Raw genomic sequence first — 20740 nt, 5'->3', positions numbered from 1 at the left:
ATGACATGTTCAGCTGTGCCTTGCAGACATGATTGCAAAAGGGTTGCTGCAGAGAATGGCCAGTGACCCTTGCTGCAACAGCCACCCTACCTCATGGGGCTCTTTTCTCAGACAGGCCACTATTATCCCAATTTTGCAAAGGAAATCTGTAGTGCAGTGTCTGAGAACACCTGATGTCGCAACAGTAACTGGCACAAACTGATAGCAATCAGTTGGGCTCCCGTATTTGTTTCTCTTCCTCTCTTCTGTTATGGGCAGCGATTGATTTCAGAATGTTGGATTGCTGCAAATAAGTAGTACACTATGCAGTTATGACATTCAATCTGTATCTGTTGCAAAGATTGGTTTGTCAGATATATAGAAAATATAATATTAAATAGAAATGACATCCTGCATGTAAAGTAGTCAGATAGGTTAGTAGCATAAGAAAGAGTATTCAAAAGGTCAACAACATCCATGGTAGCTGGCTGACTCACTATTATTAACACACTCTTGAGCATTCAGTGGTTTGATCAACTTGTTAAATTAACATGTGACTTGAATATTCCACATACAGACATACATGTTCCCTTAACATAACTCTTAGGTAAAGTCAATATGACATGGCTGGACTTTTGAATTCAAGATAACAATCAATCTAAAAGGTTGCCACACTGTTTACATCAACCCAATTTCACTCTCAAGGAGTGGGCTGACCAAAACGCCACACAGTGAAATTGAACCTGGATCCTTATGATTGAAAACTAAACTTTCTCTAACCACTCAGCCATAATTACATATTAATACGATAGACACCATTTGACTGCTATACTCCTATGTGACTACAGATGCTGTTTTGAGGAGGATCAATTCTATCAAGTTGGAATTTTCTATGACTCGTGACTAACTGAAACTTTGATTTTAAGACAATAATTGCAAACCTACAAAGACATAGCCTGGAATAACAGTGACCATATGAAGCATATCATTAGGTGAACTTTTCCAGAATTGGTATCACTTCTATTAAAAAGCAATGTTAATTGCAGACAATGCTGGAGCAGGCATGTCTGTATGGTTAAGAAGTTCATTTTGCAACCACCTGGTTCTGGTTTTGATGCCTTTGCATGGCAAACTTAGGTAACTGTCTTCTATGATAGCATTAGTTTGATTGAAACCTGGAAAACAGAATTTGGTAAACAGGAAGTGTGGTTAAGAAGTTTGCTTCACAACCATGTGATTTTGGGTTCAATCCTTTTGTGCAGCATCTTGAGCAAGTACTATAGCCTTGGGAAATAGTGTAGTTGTTGTATGTGTATGTTAGTGTTTATCTACCACTGCTTGATAGCCAGTGTAGGTTTGTTTACATCTCAATAACTTAGTATCTAGCAAAAAGAGGCAGAAGTCCAGAGTTAAAAATAAAACCTGGGGTCAATTCAAGTGATGAAAAGAAAATACTCCTGAAGGCAGTGCCCCAGTATGCTTGAAGTCCAATGACAAACAAATAAAAGAATAATAATAATAATGGCTTCAAATTTTGCCACAAGGACAGCAATTTGGAGGGAGGGGATGCGTTGATTACATCGACCCCAGTGTTCAACTGGTAATTAATTTATCGACCCCCAAAAGGATGAAAGGCAAAGTCAACCTTGGTGGGATTTCAACTCAGAACATAAAGATGGACGAATGCCGCTAAGTATTTTGCCCCGCATGCTAACGACTCTGTGCGTGTGTATATAAATACACACACATATGTATATCTTCCATGGAACATTAGTAAAAGATGTAAACAAAAAACTTGAAAAACTTTTGTTTTCAAATAAAAATAACCACTTTGGTATTTGTGCCACCCAAGTTGCACAGACAACAACTTGTTATGCTTGATAACAATGACGTGTAAATTTAGTCAGGAATATTAAAGACCAAATGTGATAGGGGTATATGAATGTGAAAAGCTGATGCACGACTGAAGTGTGTTATAAAGCAAACAAGTCAGAAATGCAGTGACCCCATAACTGATTAAGTGGAAACCTCTGAACAACAATGTTAGTTTACCAAATATGTGATATAAAATAGATAAATATAAGTAAACATGAAGGAATGAATGGAGAAGTAGACTCTGCAAGCCACAAAGCACTAACAAGGAAGCTTAATCTACTAGAAACAGAAGTCAAATTTTCCTCAAATCTCATACTATCATCTTAAAGAAAGGAATGGACATATTGAGCAATACAGCCTTAGATACACTAAAAAAAAAAAAAAAAAACGAACTTCAGATGATCATGGCTGGAATGCCTCTGATTATAGATCTGCTCAAAGACTAACTTTACCAGTCAATCTGTTAATCCTGAAAGATAAATGAACTGAGGCCTATCTATCAAATGTTTGCTGTGGATTTTGAAGAGCAAGCTGCCAACACCATGATAACTACACAGATTTATAAGATTAGCAACACCACTCAGATATCAAATTCCCATATCAAGCTAATTAACCACAGTGACAGTAACTTTTTTTATATTTTTTTCAGATATCAGCATAGTCAGTTATTTGAAGAAATAGCAACAGACAGTAAAATATTGGATTTGAGGAAGAGATAATAATTAATAATGTTTCTAAACTAGGCACAAGGAGCATAGTCAATTCAATCAACTACAGTACTTGGTTGATCCTTTACTTTATTATCCCTAAAGAAATGTAAGGCTTCAGTTGATAAATACTGCAAGGTATTTTGTCTGATGCCTCAGTGATTAATAATAATTGTCTCTAATTTAGGCACAAGGCCAACAATTTTGAGGGTAGGGGGTTAGTCAATAACATCAACTTCCATACTTGGGAAGTTTCCTGGAGATTTCGTGAAGAGATTTAATTTAAAGGATGTGGTATGGTCACTTGCTTCTGCCTAGAATAAAGTCAAGAAAAATACAATACAAAGCGGCCGGCACTTATTGTGACTAAGCATAATGTGTCATGACCATAATTGGTGATGAACTTGGCTTCACTAAGTTTAGAATTCTAATGAAAAGAAATTGATCTCTAATTTGGATGAGTGTTCCAGAAGTGTGACTAATGTGCCTTGCAATAAATAACCAGAGATTACAGAAGAAAATGTTGAGGAAAGGATGAACATTGATAATGATGAACTTGTTTATCAACTACCTGAAGAAGAAATTGTGGAAATGGCTCGGCAAGATGAAGGAAGATAAGATGATGCTCAGGAAGAAAGTGGAAGAATTTCTACAGATAAATGAATCCAGAGGATGAGTGATTTGATTGCAGGACTGGAGCAAAGAGATTTTATAATACAATAAGAAACTATGTTTATTTTATTCAAAGAAAAATAATCAAGGAAGAACCAAAGTACCAGAAGTTACATTACAGCAGCAGTTGATGAAGATATTGATAACACTGCCAAGACTCATTCCAATGTAGAATATCCACTTCCTTGCACTACTGCCCCTGATATACACATACCTGCCGACTCTGATGACTTCTGTAATCTAAGCTACATGTACAACAGGTATTATTTTGGGTTTGTGGGGTTGTTAGTGGATTAACAAGTTTTAACAGTTTTACTCTTTAGCTCGATACAAAATATATTTTATTTATTCTATTCAAAATAGTGAACCACAGTAGTCAGTTTGTTTTCCTGTACAACTTTAAGAAGGAACACCTTTAGTATATGATATTGAGATGGCTGGGATCTTGGGCAAGAAATAATTAAGATTTCAAATCAATATTGCCAGTTTGCAAACTGCTAATCAATTTGTGATCCTTGCCACATAAGGCAATGTATTGTAACATCCCTAGAGTACTCATTAAAATCTAAGTGATCTGGACCACTGAGATTGCAATGCTTCTGCAGAGGACAGAAGATAGTTGCTGATAATGAAATACCAGTTATTGAGCATCCAGCCAAAAAGTGATTACCCTCAAGAATTTGGTCACCTACAAGACAGTAAATTTAAAACATTTAATTAACTTCTTAACATAAAAATATTATTAAACTGAATACTTACACCTGTACTGGAGGAAGGGAGGGTGTGTGTGTGTATATAAATCCTAACATATCTACAGTGTTATATTAAAAGTACCTATTTTATTGATTCTAAATCCACCACCACCCCACCACCATAGGATGTGCATTACAAAACAATTATGGCAATAGAGATTAGACTTAAAGCTGTAGATCTCTACTGTTTGTGCCAATTCTGTCACTGTTTAATTACATCATTTTCTGATTTAGAATTAATAAAAGTATTTTTTAAAAATCTTTATGATTCTGTATAATGCAAGTTCTTGCTGCTTTAATGAGCAATAAATTTCTAAAAAAGCAACCATTTGAACAAAGATTCACCAGCAATGGAGTTGTCATATAGATAATTCATATAACAAAGGAAGTTAGTAGTGTTTACATGAGTAGGCACACACACATACACACACTGAACATGTAACAAGAAAGGGTAAAAGTAAAGTGTAATGAACTGATTTTAACAAATGGAACTGTTAAATTCACTTGGTAAATTTTAGAACCATTCAAAATAATTCACTTCTACACAGCATACACTGACAGTTTCAAACTTTGAAGAGTTCTGACAAAGAAGCTCCATCTTTCTTAGCAGTTGAGATATTGATGGTTTCTGTATTTGAAATCTTGATCTATAAAATGTGTAGTTTGCTAAATTCATACAATAACTGATTTAAAGATCTGATAAATACAAAAGAGTCTTATATATGTAATATAATGAGTTGAAAAACATCAATAAACTGAGATTGTCCACACAATCAACAGAAAAAGAAAAAAAACCTCTAGGAGTTTTTAAAATCTAAGAACCAACTAGAAAAAGAAATAACTCTATTAAGATCAGTTGATTAAAGTTAAGGGATAATACAGACTTGCTTTAAAGACTGGTGGATCAACTGGTGAAAGCAACAGATATCTCTTTTTTTAAGTCTATGCAAAACATATTCTGCTTGGTTGACAAGAATGAAGATGATGTATGATATTATTCTTAATTTGTTTTTTATGGATTGGTCAGGAGAAAGGAGTTGTGCCATTGACATTTGTAGGTCCTCTGAAGCCTGTGGTTGATGTTCACTTTGAACAGTTGCAGGAAGGACGAGGTGTAGTGGTTAATACAAGAGACCAAGATACAATATAGGTGACAAGTGAGGTGAGACTGGAGTAAATGGATGGAGAGGGCATAAGATCAGCAAGCTCTAAGAAGCAGAAACCATTGTAGTAGTGGTAGAAAGAGCAGAATGAAGAGACTGAACACCTGTGGGCCTGAGGTTGGAATGTGCTGGAAAGTGACTGCATGCAATCAGCTGGATAGCATTTTCTGAGTGTTATATAGGATGTATGTATTTGTAGTAGCAGCACCATTTTAAATGTGAGAGTAGTATTTATTGTATTGTGGGTCTCACATGAACTCTGTCAAGGTTTAGTAATAGTGAGGAGCTAAAGTATTTTCTGGCTGCCTTCTTGAGGGCCAGAAAATACCTTGTGATGTTTTTGCTATATTGAGGATGTGAATTAGAAGGGATCCTCAATCATGTAGAGGTTTGGCATTTGTAGCAATTTTGAAAGATTCTAGCTACATGTTCTTCATGATTTAAAATGTTACTAGATTGGTTATGGCAAAACATATATACAGCTGGTGTTTAGGTGAAACATGATGGACTTTGGAAAAGAATTTCCTTGCTCTATCATGTTATAGAAAGATTATCTCTCAGCACTTACCTAAAAACAAAATACATTCAAACATATAACACTCCAATAACTGGATTATTAAAGAAATTAAAATTTTGACATGCCAGGCCAAAATTTAGACTGATAAATACAATACCAGTTACTTAAAAATAGTTATTTTTGAGATCAATTAAAAAATAACCTAGATCGATGTTATTGAATCTTGGTCACAGGAAACTGAGTAAATGAAGGAAGCAGATACTCTAGAATCATATTTGCAGAGTGTCAGTGAATGAAAACTAAATCATGTTAACTCATTTTAACAGACTAATTTAAAAGTCATTATTATAACAATTACTAGTATTGCTGATAGGGATTAAATGTGCAAAGATGTATATTTTAGGGAGCTGGGCATAATAAATTGGGAAAATACTGCTATAGATAATAATATAAATACAAAATATTTTACCAAATTTTCACCTCCTTCAATGCCCCCTCCTCTATAGCAAGACGCCTGTTTCTGCCTCTCTGTCACACTATAACCTTTCATCATCTGACATAAGATCCCCTCTCCCCTCTCAAAATTCCTTGTCTTGCAAGTTACTTGGTGACCCTGCCGGTTCTGGTGCCATGTAAAAAGCATCCAGTCCACACTGTAAAGTGGTTGGCATTTAGAAGGACATCCAGCTGTAAAAACCTTGCTAAAACAGACACAATACCCGGGGTAGTCTTCTACCTGGCCCACTCCTGTCAAACCGTCCAACACATGCCTGCATAGAAGGCAGACGTTAAACGATAATGTTACATATAGATATAGATATATCTTATGAGCAGTAATCATGGATGATATACTTAATCTGTCATCCAATTTAACACCTTCCTTTAGCTGTTATGTATTTGTGGTATCTCTTCTGTTGCAAGAATTCCTCCCTTTCCTCACACCAGTTTTGGAAACCCGTCGTTACCCCCAAAAAGTTAATGGGTGTTGTCTTTCCTTTTCCGACTAAATCATAAAAAAACAGGTTGGTCGATAACATATGGAGATATAGGTGCATATAAATTGGTACTAGCTCTAAGTAACTAACTCTAACAGCCACATAATGTTTTTTTTATTATTGAAGGCAACACAAAATACACAAAGCTCATTAAAAACACCTCACAATAGAATCACACTATAAAAGCAAACAGCTACGTCGTTGCTAGACCGGCTAAAAACAGCAGAGAACTCTCTAGCAAATAATACTCCCGTACTATGATCTTTAAAAAAAAAAAAAAAAAGGATACATTGGATAGTGTAGTCTTACAGAAAAAGACTGGTTGGAACGCTTTTTATTACAGGAATGTCTGATTCGGACCAATCTGAGGTTAGAAAACAACCACGCTAGACATGTAGATAAAACGACAGCACACACAGACACACACAAACATAGATATTGAAATTTTGCAATACACAAAATAATTCCAAGACAGTTAACATTCAGACCTGATAGCAACGTAAAAACAGTTACTGCTGTCAAAAATTGAAAACAAAACACAATCCAAAATTTTACAAAATAAAACTGCTGCCAGCCAAAATATAAAGGGCATTTAAAATGAAACTTATAGAAAGTTGTTTTCCTGATACAGAATATAACAGACAGACTCAAAAGAAGTAACAATATATTCATCCCTCCAATAATCTAACGCGCCTAAACAAAACGTGACTTAAAAATTAGAGCAGAAGGCTGGCTGAAGGAGTTAGGTAGACATGTTGGCAAAGTGGCTGCTGATGTAGTTGGTAACAGCAGCTAGGGTTTATAGTTGCTGTACATGAACCACCACCATTAATTAATAACCAGACACACGAGGCAACCAAGAAGCCTCTATGTGGTCATTTGACATACTAGAGATAGCAGTCAAATTTCCTTTAAATTACGTCTTACCGTCTTAGAAAAAGGACACGTTGGGTAATATAGTCTCGGGTTCGGATCTTGTTAAATTTCTTTGAACCACTTGAAGTATTTCAAATTTTCACCACATTTTATTCTGGCAAATTTTCCACACTGATTAAACTCTTTATAATTAATTTCTAGAAAAAAAAAAATGAATGCGATCTGTCACTGATAATAAAATAGTGAAAATTTGAAATGCTTCAACCGTTTGGAAGGCAGTTAACATCATCTCTGGCTGGGTCTCTGCAATTAGGAAAAAGAAGTGATAGGCACGGCCGAAATACTTTTAATCAGAGGCCTGCATTGAAACTGAATTACAAGAACCGGTCTATCACTACAACCAATGAAGGAGAATCTAGGAGCGCATGACTTGCTAGAAACAGCAGTCAGAATCTAAGCTCATAACCGTTTTTGAATAAAGAGGATAACGCAGTCAGAGATAAACTATATTCAAAATGACGGAATAATCCTGACAAGAATGCTTCTGATCATAGATCTGCTCGAACAAGGCTGAAATTAGGCTAAATAACAATTACCACTAGAAATACTACTATTATAAATAAGACAGTCACAACAGCTCTAAGCGGACAGACCGCCTTTTTATGTACATTGTCCAATGTATCCTTTTATTAAGACAGTGGAAGAAGGGAGGGGGGATTTCGTGTAGGAAAAATGTGCTGCCATTTCTAGCAGGCTGAGTGACTACATCAAGGTTATGAACTGGTGGTACATGTGGAGCTTAAAATTTATTTCAAATGGAAACAGGAGTTAGCAATGACTATCTATCTATCCACACAAGCGCTGGCTGCGAGACCTTGTCCGTTGGGCGGTAACCGTATGAAGTATATATATATATATATATATATATATATATATATATATATATATATATATATATATAAAACTTATGTAACCACTTCCCTACACTTACTTGGAAAAGGATGCGTGGCGTACGATCATATAATAATATATATAAATATATGCATATATCTATACATATATGTACACACCTACATATATATGTATATATACATGCATATATGGGTACAGGGCATAAAAAAACGTTGAACACAATGAAAAACAAAAACATTGAAAATATATATATATATATATATATATATATATGTATGTATGTATAAATATAACTATATATTGTAGATATTATATATATAGTAAATAAAAATATATATATTGTAAAATATATAAATAATTGTATATTGTAAATAAATATAATTATACATAATAAATATATATAATCATATATATATATATATATATAGTATAATTGTATATTGTAAATATATATACATACACACACACACTCTAATATTAGACTATTATTTTCTATAGTCAATATTCGGTGAAAGCTTATAATCATATTTACAAAATTTTCACTTGTCACCTTTTCTCAACTTACGTACATATATATGTGCGTGTGTGTGAAAGGCTATATGAGTAACTAAAGCACACACGCTAAGAGATTTCAATGTAAATCTTTATCAAAAGGAAAAAAAAGGTTCTCATATTGTTTCGCTGAAGACTTGATCAGGTTCTCAGTCTGTCTGTTTGTCTTGCTTTCTCTCTCTCTCTTTCTCTCTGTTTGGTGAATGACGGCCATTGATGGGAGAGAGAGAGAGAGACGATCAGACAGACTTGTGGAGACAGGGAGAAACATATATATACACATAGAGAAAGAGAAACATTTCTTTTTGTCAAATACTGAAATAGTGTCCTGCAATTCATTTTACACTATACGCAGTAACAAAGATATGAAATGTATAAAATACACACACTGTATGTGTGTGTGTGTGTACGCGCGCAAAAAATATTCCAAGAGTGTGTGAAGGAGAGAGCGAGAGAGGGAGGATAAAGTGTAGTAGCAGTAGCGAAGTTTATATAGTAGTTGAAAGATAGCACCGACCGATATACATCACACACTAACGATATATAAAAGCAATTAAGTGTGCATATCTACTACATATCAATTAGGCACAGACACATTACATACACACACGTTCAAGTACATATATGAACATTATATATATATACAGAGAGAGAGAGAGAGCAGCTAGTTGGAAAGAAATATGATTGACTTCACTGCTGATTCTAGCAGTAGTTTCTCAATAATAAACCGTCTTTGACCTGGATTTTATTATTTTTTTTTTAGCCAAAAACAATTCTAGAGCTAGCAACTTAAAAAGAAAACAAGCCAACGAGAGTTTGTAGAAATAGCAGCCATATCAGAAAAATGAGATACGACGCTAATGGTTAATGGACTCTTAGGTAACCCTAAATGAAACGCGTTTAGATCATAGATAGATCTTGCTCAATCAGGTCTGACCTGCTGTTCAATAAGAAAATATATGGAACTCTACTTCAGCAAATTGAATAACACACACACACACACACGTACGTTTGTATGTGTATATACATATATGCATACAAATACATATTTATACACACGAATGTATATACACATACTTTAATGTGTTAACACATATAATATATATATATATATATATATATATATATATATATATATATATATATATATATATATAGAGAGAGAGAGAGAGAGAGAGAGAGAGAGAGAGAGAGAGAGAGAGAGAAATTAAGGTACTCAGAAATCTGGATGTTTGTACATTTACAGATTTTTATTAATGTCACATATTAAATAAAGCGCTTTTCACCTGGTCGTGCAGGATTTTCAAATTGTTTTGAGAAAACTTTGCGGAGGTCTCCATATATATATATATATATATATATATATATATGCAAATACATTTTCAACTTTAGGATTCAACGCGTTAATTCTGGAGACTATTTTTAGCGTTCTCTTCTTGATATTCCTTTATAGAAAATAAACGATTAGAAGTAGTTCACAGCAACTCATCTCAGACAACAACGGAAAGTCTGTGGTAACCAAACATGCTAGAAATAGCAGCCAATTCATCTTCGAATCACACTCCTAACATCTTAAAAGTAATAAGTGACTTTAGATACGCTGAATATATGCTGGATGATCACGAGAAGAACTAAACAATAACTTGTACTTATTTTAAAGAATCTCCGAAGTAAAAAAAAACGCAACAACAAAAAAATTGATCTCGGCCTCGGCAGGATTTGAACCCAAACCCAAGAACAGAGCCGAGAATACTAAGAAATTTAATTTTTTAAAGATATGCTAAATCGAAAAACCTGATCGCAGATACAGAACATGAGAAGAAGACAAAAGTAATGGAGGAGGAAATTAAAAGATAAGCTTATTTAAATGAGGGAATTAGGAGTGAAAAGGAGAAGGTAGAATTGAACTGTGTTGTGTATGTGTGTCCGTGTGTCGCAGCTAACAACGCTGTGCTACGTGACATCTCAGAGGTGATCCATGGAGGAGTGATTCCGATATAGATGAGAGTGGGGGGTGATATAAATATATCTAAAAATTGTTGCTAAGCCCCAATATCTGTTTTGACTGAGCAAACTTCATGACCAAATGTGTGAGTGTTTCAACCGTGTTTAAGATTACCTAATGGTATCTTCTGGCTGCTATTTTAGCAAGTCGAGCGACCACGTACAGGCTGTGACAACAATATAAGTGACGAAGTAGCTTCAGTAGTCGATCGTCCTGCTGGAAATAGCAGCCAAATCTCCCTCATAGCACAACATACTGTCTTTAATAATAATAAATTCGATAATTTAGTCCTTGAAAATGATGGGAGAATCAGAGTTTGGGGAGAACGTCTTTGATTTTGGAGGTTTACTCACTCTGAGCTGACCTATGGTTAAACAACAAAAGTGCTACGTTGTGCGCGCGATGGTGCATCTCCGTGGAGAAAATTAGTTTTTAAATTCACAAATTCTTATTATGTAATTGACATTAATTAAATTGCTGTTTCTTTGGTGAGTTTTTCCCCACCCTTGAATTATAAAAACAGTACTGGTAAAATTGCCGATACAGTTTAAAAGTCAACGATGGGTGGGTGGGGGAGATCGTGTGGTTGTTACCTACACGATCTTTCGACCTGCTAAAAATGGCAGTCAAATATCTCTCAAATTGCTCTCCAGTCATAAACAGGCCGGACAATGTCGTGCTTGATAAACAAAAAGGGTTGGTCACGACTGAAGGTCTTTGAAACAAAACAACTGATAGGATTATAGTCTCATTGCTTAAAAACAGAAAGTTGCGGGAGTTTACATCAAAGAGAAAGTAACAACAAATAATGTCAAAAAGGAAAAAAAATCCACAATCGGAGTAGGGTACCAAAGGCTAATCGAAAACCCCCACAGATCTAGTTTGTCTACCAAGGCAAATACTCTATCCAAGTTATATTCCCCGGCCAACAGGAACATACTGAAAATGGACTTATTCATTCGGGTCATTCTCACGGTACTCATTCACGTTCCAACAAAACTCCACAAGTTAGTAATGCTCACACACTGAAAGAGTGCGTGCACAACTTTCGTCACACCGTCTGGAGAATTTATGTCAGACCAGCAATGTCTTTGTTGCAATACCATGTCAGGTATTATCTATAGTCGCCGGACAGACAGAAAGTCCTCCGGAACAGACTCGTCAAGTTGACGTCCGGAGTATTCCGGGGAGAACACCGTCGCTCTTCCCCATCGTATGTTTTCTGTAGAAAGTTGACGTCAAAGCCCTACCAGCAGCATTGTTCGACTGATGCGAGCGCCTGAGAACATTATAGACGCCAAACACCCGGTTTTGAGGACTTTGCTTCAAAGACTGCAATTCCGTCAGAGACGAACTGTGAAAAACGTGTCCGAAAAAAAAACAAAAGACAACACCTGCTCACTGTCGAGGAAATCTCAGCAGATGTCACCACCTCCAGCACATCATCAGCCATGGTTACACCGAGCTGTCTACATGTGAGTGTCTCCAGCAAATGGGTTGTCCGACTAGTGGAACACGTTTCTTGCACAAGAAGCGAAAGAGCAGACGCTCCAAATTGATTAGACGAAAACTGGAGCAAGGTAAGGCAGACAGGTAAATAATACATAACGGAGGCGACGTACGCGTTCGCCTAATTTTTCAAGGAAAGCTTCTCTCAGCCAATCTCTGTCTGTCGTCTCATCCAAATTTCTATTCACAGGAGGTTCGGACCGAACCAGACTCCAAGCGACTTATCAGGCCTGACTGTCCAGCATCCCACAACGCTGGTCGGCAGCATGGACTTGCTCGAGATGGTAATTGCAAGCTCAACGACTTGTTCGAGTTAATCTTTGTGCCTGTCACCACCTTGAGTTCCTAGATTTCCGCGCAAATCATTCAAGCAGGATGATTTCGCTCCTCGCTCAACTACTACTTACTTTTCACAGCACTTCGAGGCTTCTGCCGAGAGCTGCGAAGGTCGTCGAGGTCAGCACTAAGTCCACTGTCGCAGTTGTTCTAAATGCAATCGAAAAGCAACACACATCTATCCGGAATCGAATACACGTACACGTCCCGATCGATCCTTTGAAGACTGAATTTTGGTTTCCTGTCACGTCACCTCTGTCTCTTGGATCCAGTCAAACAGCTTTCGATCCTTTGCGTATGGTTTCTAACAGTTATAAGAACCATAAGTTTTGAAGGGGAGGAGTAGCGTTCGATTTAAATGACTCCGATACTTGAATAGTACATATTTCATCGACACCATAGGATTTTAAGGCAAAGTGGGATGATCACAGACCGCAAAAAATATTAACTGAAGGCGTTTTAGCAATCCTGCATATCCAACAACAAGAAAATGCTTTCTACAAGACTATTCGGCTTGATTCGCTAGAAATACATGTCAAATTCCTTCCTATCACAACCTAGCGTCTTATAATTGTCAGGATACACATTGGACAATGTAGTTCCTGATATATAATATAAAGACAGAATGGCAACGTAGAACGTTCAGAGGTGTTTAATCAGGGATGATATAATTATATCATTGAGGGCGGTGATTTGCCAGAATCATTAGATCGTCGGGGGTAAAAAAAAATTTTTTAAAAGACTGGCAACCTTTTTTTTTCTAGCGCTTCACGTTCTGGGTTTAAATCCCATAGAGATTAACTTCGCCTTTCGTGGTCGTAAGATGAAGCACCAGTCAGGTATTGAGATCGAAAGTGCATGGTAAACCCCGCCCTTCAAAACTGCTGGTAGTATCGTTAAGAGCGCCGAAAATAATGCTTTGCAGTATTTGCTTCGGCTTTTTACATTCAGGGATCAGATTCCGCTGAGGTCAATAGGGAGTCGATAAAATCAAGTACTAGCCAAGTACAGGGGGTCGATGACATTGACTAACCTCTTCTCTTAAAATTATTCGCCTAAATCAAAAATTATTATTATTAAGGCGGCGAGCTGGTAGAACCCTTAGCACGCCGAACAGAAAACTTAGCGGTATTTCGTTCGTATTCACGTTCTAAGTTAAAATTCCGCCGAGGTCGACTTTGCCTTTCATCCTTTCGGGGTCGATAAATTAAGTACCACTGAGCACTGGGGTCGAGCCCCTTACCCGAAATTGCTGGCCTTGTGCCAAAATTTGAAACTATTATTTGTTATTGTTCAAATTCCACCAGTGTCTACATTGTCTTTCATCTTTCTCAGGGGAAAGGTGGGACAATAAAATAACAAACCAGTCACCAACAACTACAAGCAGCTGTTATCGTTTAGCCCCAGTTAAGTTTTATATTTATGTTAGACATTATCGGAAACAGCAGATCAGATCAGATGTGGGGGCATGCGCCGTTGCAGCGCGTTGCTGCAGTCACCATTTGTCGGTATATTCCCGTGTTCTGGCGACCCGTCGAGCAGAGTCCCAGACAGTGCCCATCTCCGCGAGATACATCCTCATCTTCCGTGACCATGTGGTATGTGGTCGACCAACACAAGCTATCAAGCCTGCCGAATCCTCAGAGAAGAGAACACAGTAAGCAGGGTTTAACTTGGAAAATCAAACAACATGGCCTGGTACCGAAAGAGCCCAGGCGTCTCCTAAGGGCTCCGGGCAGTGTCGAAGCCTCACAATTATAGAGCAGGACAGGGAGGTCCAGAGACCTAAAGATCCGTACCTTTATCCTTCTGTTCAGATATCGGCAGTGCCAAACACCCACCTTGTCCAATGCTTTTTAGGACTTCAGACTCGCAGCTAATGCCGCTATGAAGCTCACTGCTGAGATAAATGAAGCGACCAACTTCGAATTTTCACCTGCAACTGAGATAGACGAAGTGGAGTCCTCCAAGAAGTCAACGAAGGACTGGGTCGTTGTCTTGATCTAAGAGACTCTAAAGCCAGGTGGTTCCGCTTCCTCACTCAGTGAAAGGAGAGCGTTCGTAAGTCATCCAGACTCGGCAAGAATGACTACGTCATAGGCAAAATCTTGGTCTGTAATTCTAGTTTCACCAATCAGTGCACCACAACTCGATCGAGCCGCCATACCACCAAGTGTCCAATCCATGCAGGCATTGAAAAGAGTGGGATCCAAGACACAACCATGACGGAACCCAGATGTAACTGGAAAAAAATCAGATGTTGAGCTCCCAGTCCGAACTCAACTGACTGTTCTGGTATAGGAATGCCTCGCAGCTCCAGAATCCTACAAGGAACATCTCTGTCTACCTCGCGAGGATCGACACAGACTGCAAGCAGCCCCTGCTGAAAGCTCCGCTTGCGTTCAATGAGTACACGAAGAGCCAGGATTCTATCAGTAGTTGACCTTTTTGGTGGGAAATCCAGCCGCTAAGACACATCGCACTTTGTTCAGGATTAACCTGATAAAAACCTTACTAGGCACTGAGTGGAGTGTAACAGCCCTATAATTGTTGCAGTCGTAGCGGTCGCCTTTACTTTTCCAGAGACGGATAATTATACCCGTCTTCCAGTCAGGTGGTATGAGACAGCTGCTCCAGATTGAGCAGATGATCTGTCGCAAAAACAAGACTGAAGCGGGCACACCTTTCTTGATCATTTCCCCGTCACAAACACCGGCTACCTTCCCGCCCTTTAGCTGATTTACTGCTGTACAAACTGCACATCGTTTTCTTTTTTGCCTGTATCCCTACTTCAAATTCCACTACTGTTGTCGATCTTCCCGGGATTAAAAAAAAATAGCAGCAGTTATGACGAGGGGACATTATTGTGGCGTAACATATGCGTGGTCACGGGTTCATATCTTAGACGTGTTTGATATATAATTTGCCATGGATAATGTTGCAACAAAACCACGACAATAAAAAAAATCGAAGAAAATACAAATTAAGAATAAAAAAGTTAATTCATCTGACTACGTCTTACCTCCAGAGAGATGTGACCTTACTGAGGATCGTCAAATCAGTCGTTCACACCCCACTCCAAACTATTTTTATGCAAACATATGACTTAACTCAAATGTGAAAGCAACTTGACTGACATTCTTAAAGATGTTACCACTTCCAAAATACAGCAATGTTTTCATCACTTATACAAACATGAACATGTACATATACACATAAGGCGATTGATTGGCAGAACACATAGAGCGTTGAAACATAGTAACGTTCGAAGTTCCCTGGAGTCGATAAAATATGCTTCTGTGAAGTACTGGGGCTGATATTATTGACTTACACACACACACACACACACACACACATATATATATATATATTAGAGAGAGAGAGAGGTGGGGGCTTTATGTAAATAGTCACAATTGATCTATTATAACAAATATAATAGCTCTATAACAGAACACCTGAGCAAAATAATGGGATGCATTTAGTATAGTACTACTTAACTTTTCTATAATCATAAATAATAATGTGAGTAACGAAAGTATTATACATTCTTTCATTTTGCACAGATGTTTTCCATCCAAAATTATGACAAAGATCAGAATTACATAAATATTATGTTGCTTGTATATCAAATGACACTATCATCACTCAAAAAATTAAAGCAACGGCATTTCAAATTTTACAGAAAACGTTCTTTTGAGAGTTCTTACTATTTGCCTAGGAACGTTTTTTTCTCAATGTTTTCAATTCAAATGATGACCATATACATGAATATAACCGTATAAACAAATTTCGTTTGCATGAAGCAGATATTTTGTTTGTAAAATTGTAGTTACATTTACATCCCTTCATTATTTCGCTCGGCTATTCTGCAATAAAGCCCAAATAATAATCAGCAGACTTTAATGCTAACGACTAAAAGTACAATATCCACTCTATTTCAATATCACCACCACCAGCAAAAACAAACTGAATTAAGGCCTGATTGATGTCTGCCATGATGGTTGACAAGCAAAAATATAGAATTAAGCTAAAAATGAAATAAAACCAAAAAGCTATAACATATTTCACAGCACATATAATCTCCACCTCTTACTCTCTCTCTCTCTTACTTTATCAATAGTATATGTACTCAACCTCACTTATTATTAACTACCTCCAACCTAGTTAATGAAATAGGCAGAGGGATCACATGAAACGTTAAGTGTAATAGCTAACCCATGGGTCAGTTAGCCTCTATGTAATCACTCCAACTACTATAAAGAGCAAGGAAATTTCCCTGGAATGACTTTTCTATCGTCTTTAAAAACAAACGAATTGACACACTGAACAAAGTACTCGTTATATATACAAATGCGATTACAGCTCTTTTGACATGGGCTGACTTGGGGCTAAACAACAACTTAACTCAAACCCAACCCTAATTTGAGTGAGAAGGGAGCGTTGGATGAAAAACAAAAACAAAATATTCAAATAATTTGTTAGTAAAGTAGATACTTCTTGTCAACAAAACAATGTCCAATCTGTAATTATATACACGCACAAGACCAACAAGATGGAACGGCTGTAAACAGCAGCAAATATCCCTCAAATCACATCCTACAGTCTTTAAAAAAGAATAAGGATACATGAAATAATGTAGTCATTTAAATATTATATCAGGATGACAAAAGCTAGGATGTTCTTTATCAAAAGGCTACAAAATCAGGGCTGAAATGGGGCTTTAACAACTCAAACACATAAACACGCACGCGCGCAAATATTTTTGTTTTCGATTGGAACTGGACATCGGAACTCAGTTTGAAACGGACAGATGGTCAATAAAAACAGATTAGCTGCTGAAGACCAATGATCATGTATACTTATATATAATAGTGTATATATATATATATATTATTCATATATATCATATACACACACAAAGGACGATAAGTCTTAAATTTAATCTAACCAAAACACCATAATTAATCGCTATATATATATATATATATATATATATATATATGTAATGTGAAGGTAAAGCACATGATCACCGTATATGAGGTAGAAGAGGAGGGTGGAAGCAGCAGCAGCAGCAACTCAGCCACTGTGTTTCATCGACCTCCTAGAAATGGCAGCCAAATCGTCTTCGAATACGCCCTGGCAAGTTTTTAAAAGAGAGGAAGGAACCACACAAGGCAAAACAGTGTGAAAAGTTTAAGAAAAAATAAATGATGATCATAGCTAGAAATGCCTTTGACCATAGATCTGCTCAATCAGTGTCGCCCTAGGACCAGAAAAATATCATAACCAAAGCGTCGTGCTTGGGTATGTGAGAGAGAGAGAGAGAGAGAGAGATTAATGCCACTCGTACATAGATAGTAGTCATTACTATTGCAATAACAGAAGGGAGCGAGAAGAAAATAACACCGACGGTGATGGCTGATTTGTGTGTGTATGTGTGTGTGTGTATTCAACATCTATGGTATAAGACATAGATGGATATCTGGATGTTTTATCGCATCGTCTACAGAGACATACAAATTAGTATCAGCAGGGAAGATGACTGGTGACTAACACATACATACATATATGTATATATATATATATATACATACATATATATATATATATATATATATATATATATATATATATACATATATATATATATATATATATACATATATATATATACATATATATATATACATATATATATATACATATATATATACATATATATATACATATATATATATACATATATATATATACATATATATATATACATATATATATATACATATATATATATACATATATATATATACATATATATATATACATATATATATATACATATATATATATACATATATATATATACATATATATATATACATATATATATATACATATATATATATACATATATATATATATATATATATATATATATATATACATATATATATACATATATATATACATATATATATATATATATATATATATATATATATATATACATATATATATATATATATATATATATATATATATATATATATATATATATAATAAAGTGATCTATCTATATATATATATATGTGTGTGTGTGTGTGTGTGTGTATGCACACACGCATTTGAGTGCACAGACAAGGAGAAAAAGTACTCAATATATGTAGCAGAATGCATTCGTTCGAGAATGAATCATCAGCTTCCAATGAGAGAGAGGGGGGAGTGAAATATGAAAATAATTGAACTTATTCCTTTTACAAATCAGAGTATGCAAGAGCAAGCTGTTAAGATTGATGGCATACGTTTGTTGAGAGTCGATTGTATGAGCTTTTCTCATGATCAATTCAATGCAAGAGTGTGCACACACAGTCATATTTATGTTTGCATCAGTTTTCTTAATTGCAACCCTCTCGTTTGAAAGTGTGACATATAAACACGTACATTCACACCTGTGCTGGGGATGTATATATAGGATCACAGATGAGATTGAGTGGGACAAAATACAATGTCTAAACAACATTAAGATTTTAGATATAAACAAGAGAATACAATAATCTTTAATCAGAAAATTTCCCTAATATATGGTGCTAATAACAAAAAGTGAGAAAAATAAAGTGGAAATTATATAAGTTGAGCGAAGAAAATGATATATCTAACGAAAATGCGGAGTTGCCTAATAAATCATAAAGAACTTATCAAAAATAAATACATACACATAAATGCATATATATGTGTATGTGTGTGTGTATAAAAAGAGACTATATCCATGTAGATATATAAAAGTATATATATATGTGTGTGTGTGTGTGTGTGCATAGTCGTCTACGAATCCTTAAGTTAGGGAAAAGCAGGCACTCGTATATTTGTCAATAGAGCAAGTAATCAATCTTTAATATATATTTGGATATGTGTATATACTGTATGAGAAGACTATCATCATGTTAGGCTGAATTAACTATGATAGAGGAAACAGCATTGATTTCTATACAGAAGTAGATTTAATTGAAATATGATAAAAATCGTTATTTTCAATGCAAAGCTTAGCGCCAGGAAAGCAGCCATTTAACAAGGAAAAACCAAAACTGCTATCAGCCAGAACATGCAATTGTGTGTATATAGATATACACACACACATATATACAATTCAGGATGGTTTACAAATATATATAATTCTCTGTTTGAAGTACCGTACAAAGTTTCGATAAAGTCATATAAGCACGACATAATATATACATATATATATATATAAACACTATGTGTGTGTGAGAGAGAGAGAGAGAGAAAGAATGGAGAAAAAGTTCCGACACGCAGCCATTATGGTAGATTTGACGACTACGACGACGAGGATGCTTTCACCGTGGCGGCTACTGCCTTAGATATATTGGCGGCCAACGCCTTAGACTTACCGTGCAGAAACCCTTGCAATAAACCGCTGTAGCTTGTTCTTTATCAGTTACTCTTTTCTTGTATTGTTCATTTAGAGTCCTTAATTCGTGCACAATAACGGGCAAATCCATTTTGTGGGAAACATTAGTGCTACATGTGCGCCATACGTAAACAGTAAGGTTTCGCATATAACGCACCCTTGTGCCAAACAATATAAACAAGGGGAAGATAACTTTGCTGACACGTTCTACCAACAAGTTTTTATTTATTTATTTATGATTTTACAAGTATTGAACTCGGAGAACTTTTAACTCTCTTTTCTCTTAGTCTTTTATTATAATTATAATTCCATTCATATACTGGATGTTTTATAGGAATACTAGAATCGACTCCACTACGTAACTAGCATAGAATTGTATTAACCATTGCAAAAGAAAAATGTTTACGGTTTCTTTCTCAAAAATATTTACATGTCGGATGAAGTTATGTAGAACGAAGTTCAGA

General features: G+C 35.9%; 1 protein-coding gene across 1 annotated transcript in view; it reads right to left on the bottom strand.

Annotated features, from left to right (window-relative positions):
• The window catches only part of LOC106877042 (uncharacterized), a 92654-nt gene extending 72221 nt beyond the window's left edge, over positions 1 to 20433 (bottom strand). Inside the window, exon 1 of the mRNA XM_089347979.1 lies at positions 20257 to 20433. Within this exon, the coding sequence (XP_089204105.1) occupies positions 20257 to 20424 (168 nt within the window). The 5' untranslated portion in view covers positions 20425 to 20433. The remainder of the gene's footprint in view (positions 1 to 20256) is intronic.
• Between the last annotated feature and the right edge of the window lie 307 nt (positions 20434 to 20740).

This window comes from Octopus bimaculoides, chromosome 2 (assembly GCF_046866305.1).
Source record: "Octopus bimaculoides isolate indiv1 chromosome 2, ASM4686630v1, whole genome shotgun sequence".
NCBI classification, from domain to species: Eukaryota; Metazoa; Mollusca; class Cephalopoda; order Octopoda; family Octopodidae; genus Octopus; species Octopus bimaculoides.
Note: the sequence above shows the minus strand (reverse complement) of the source record. Positions and strands in the feature narration are given on the sequence as shown.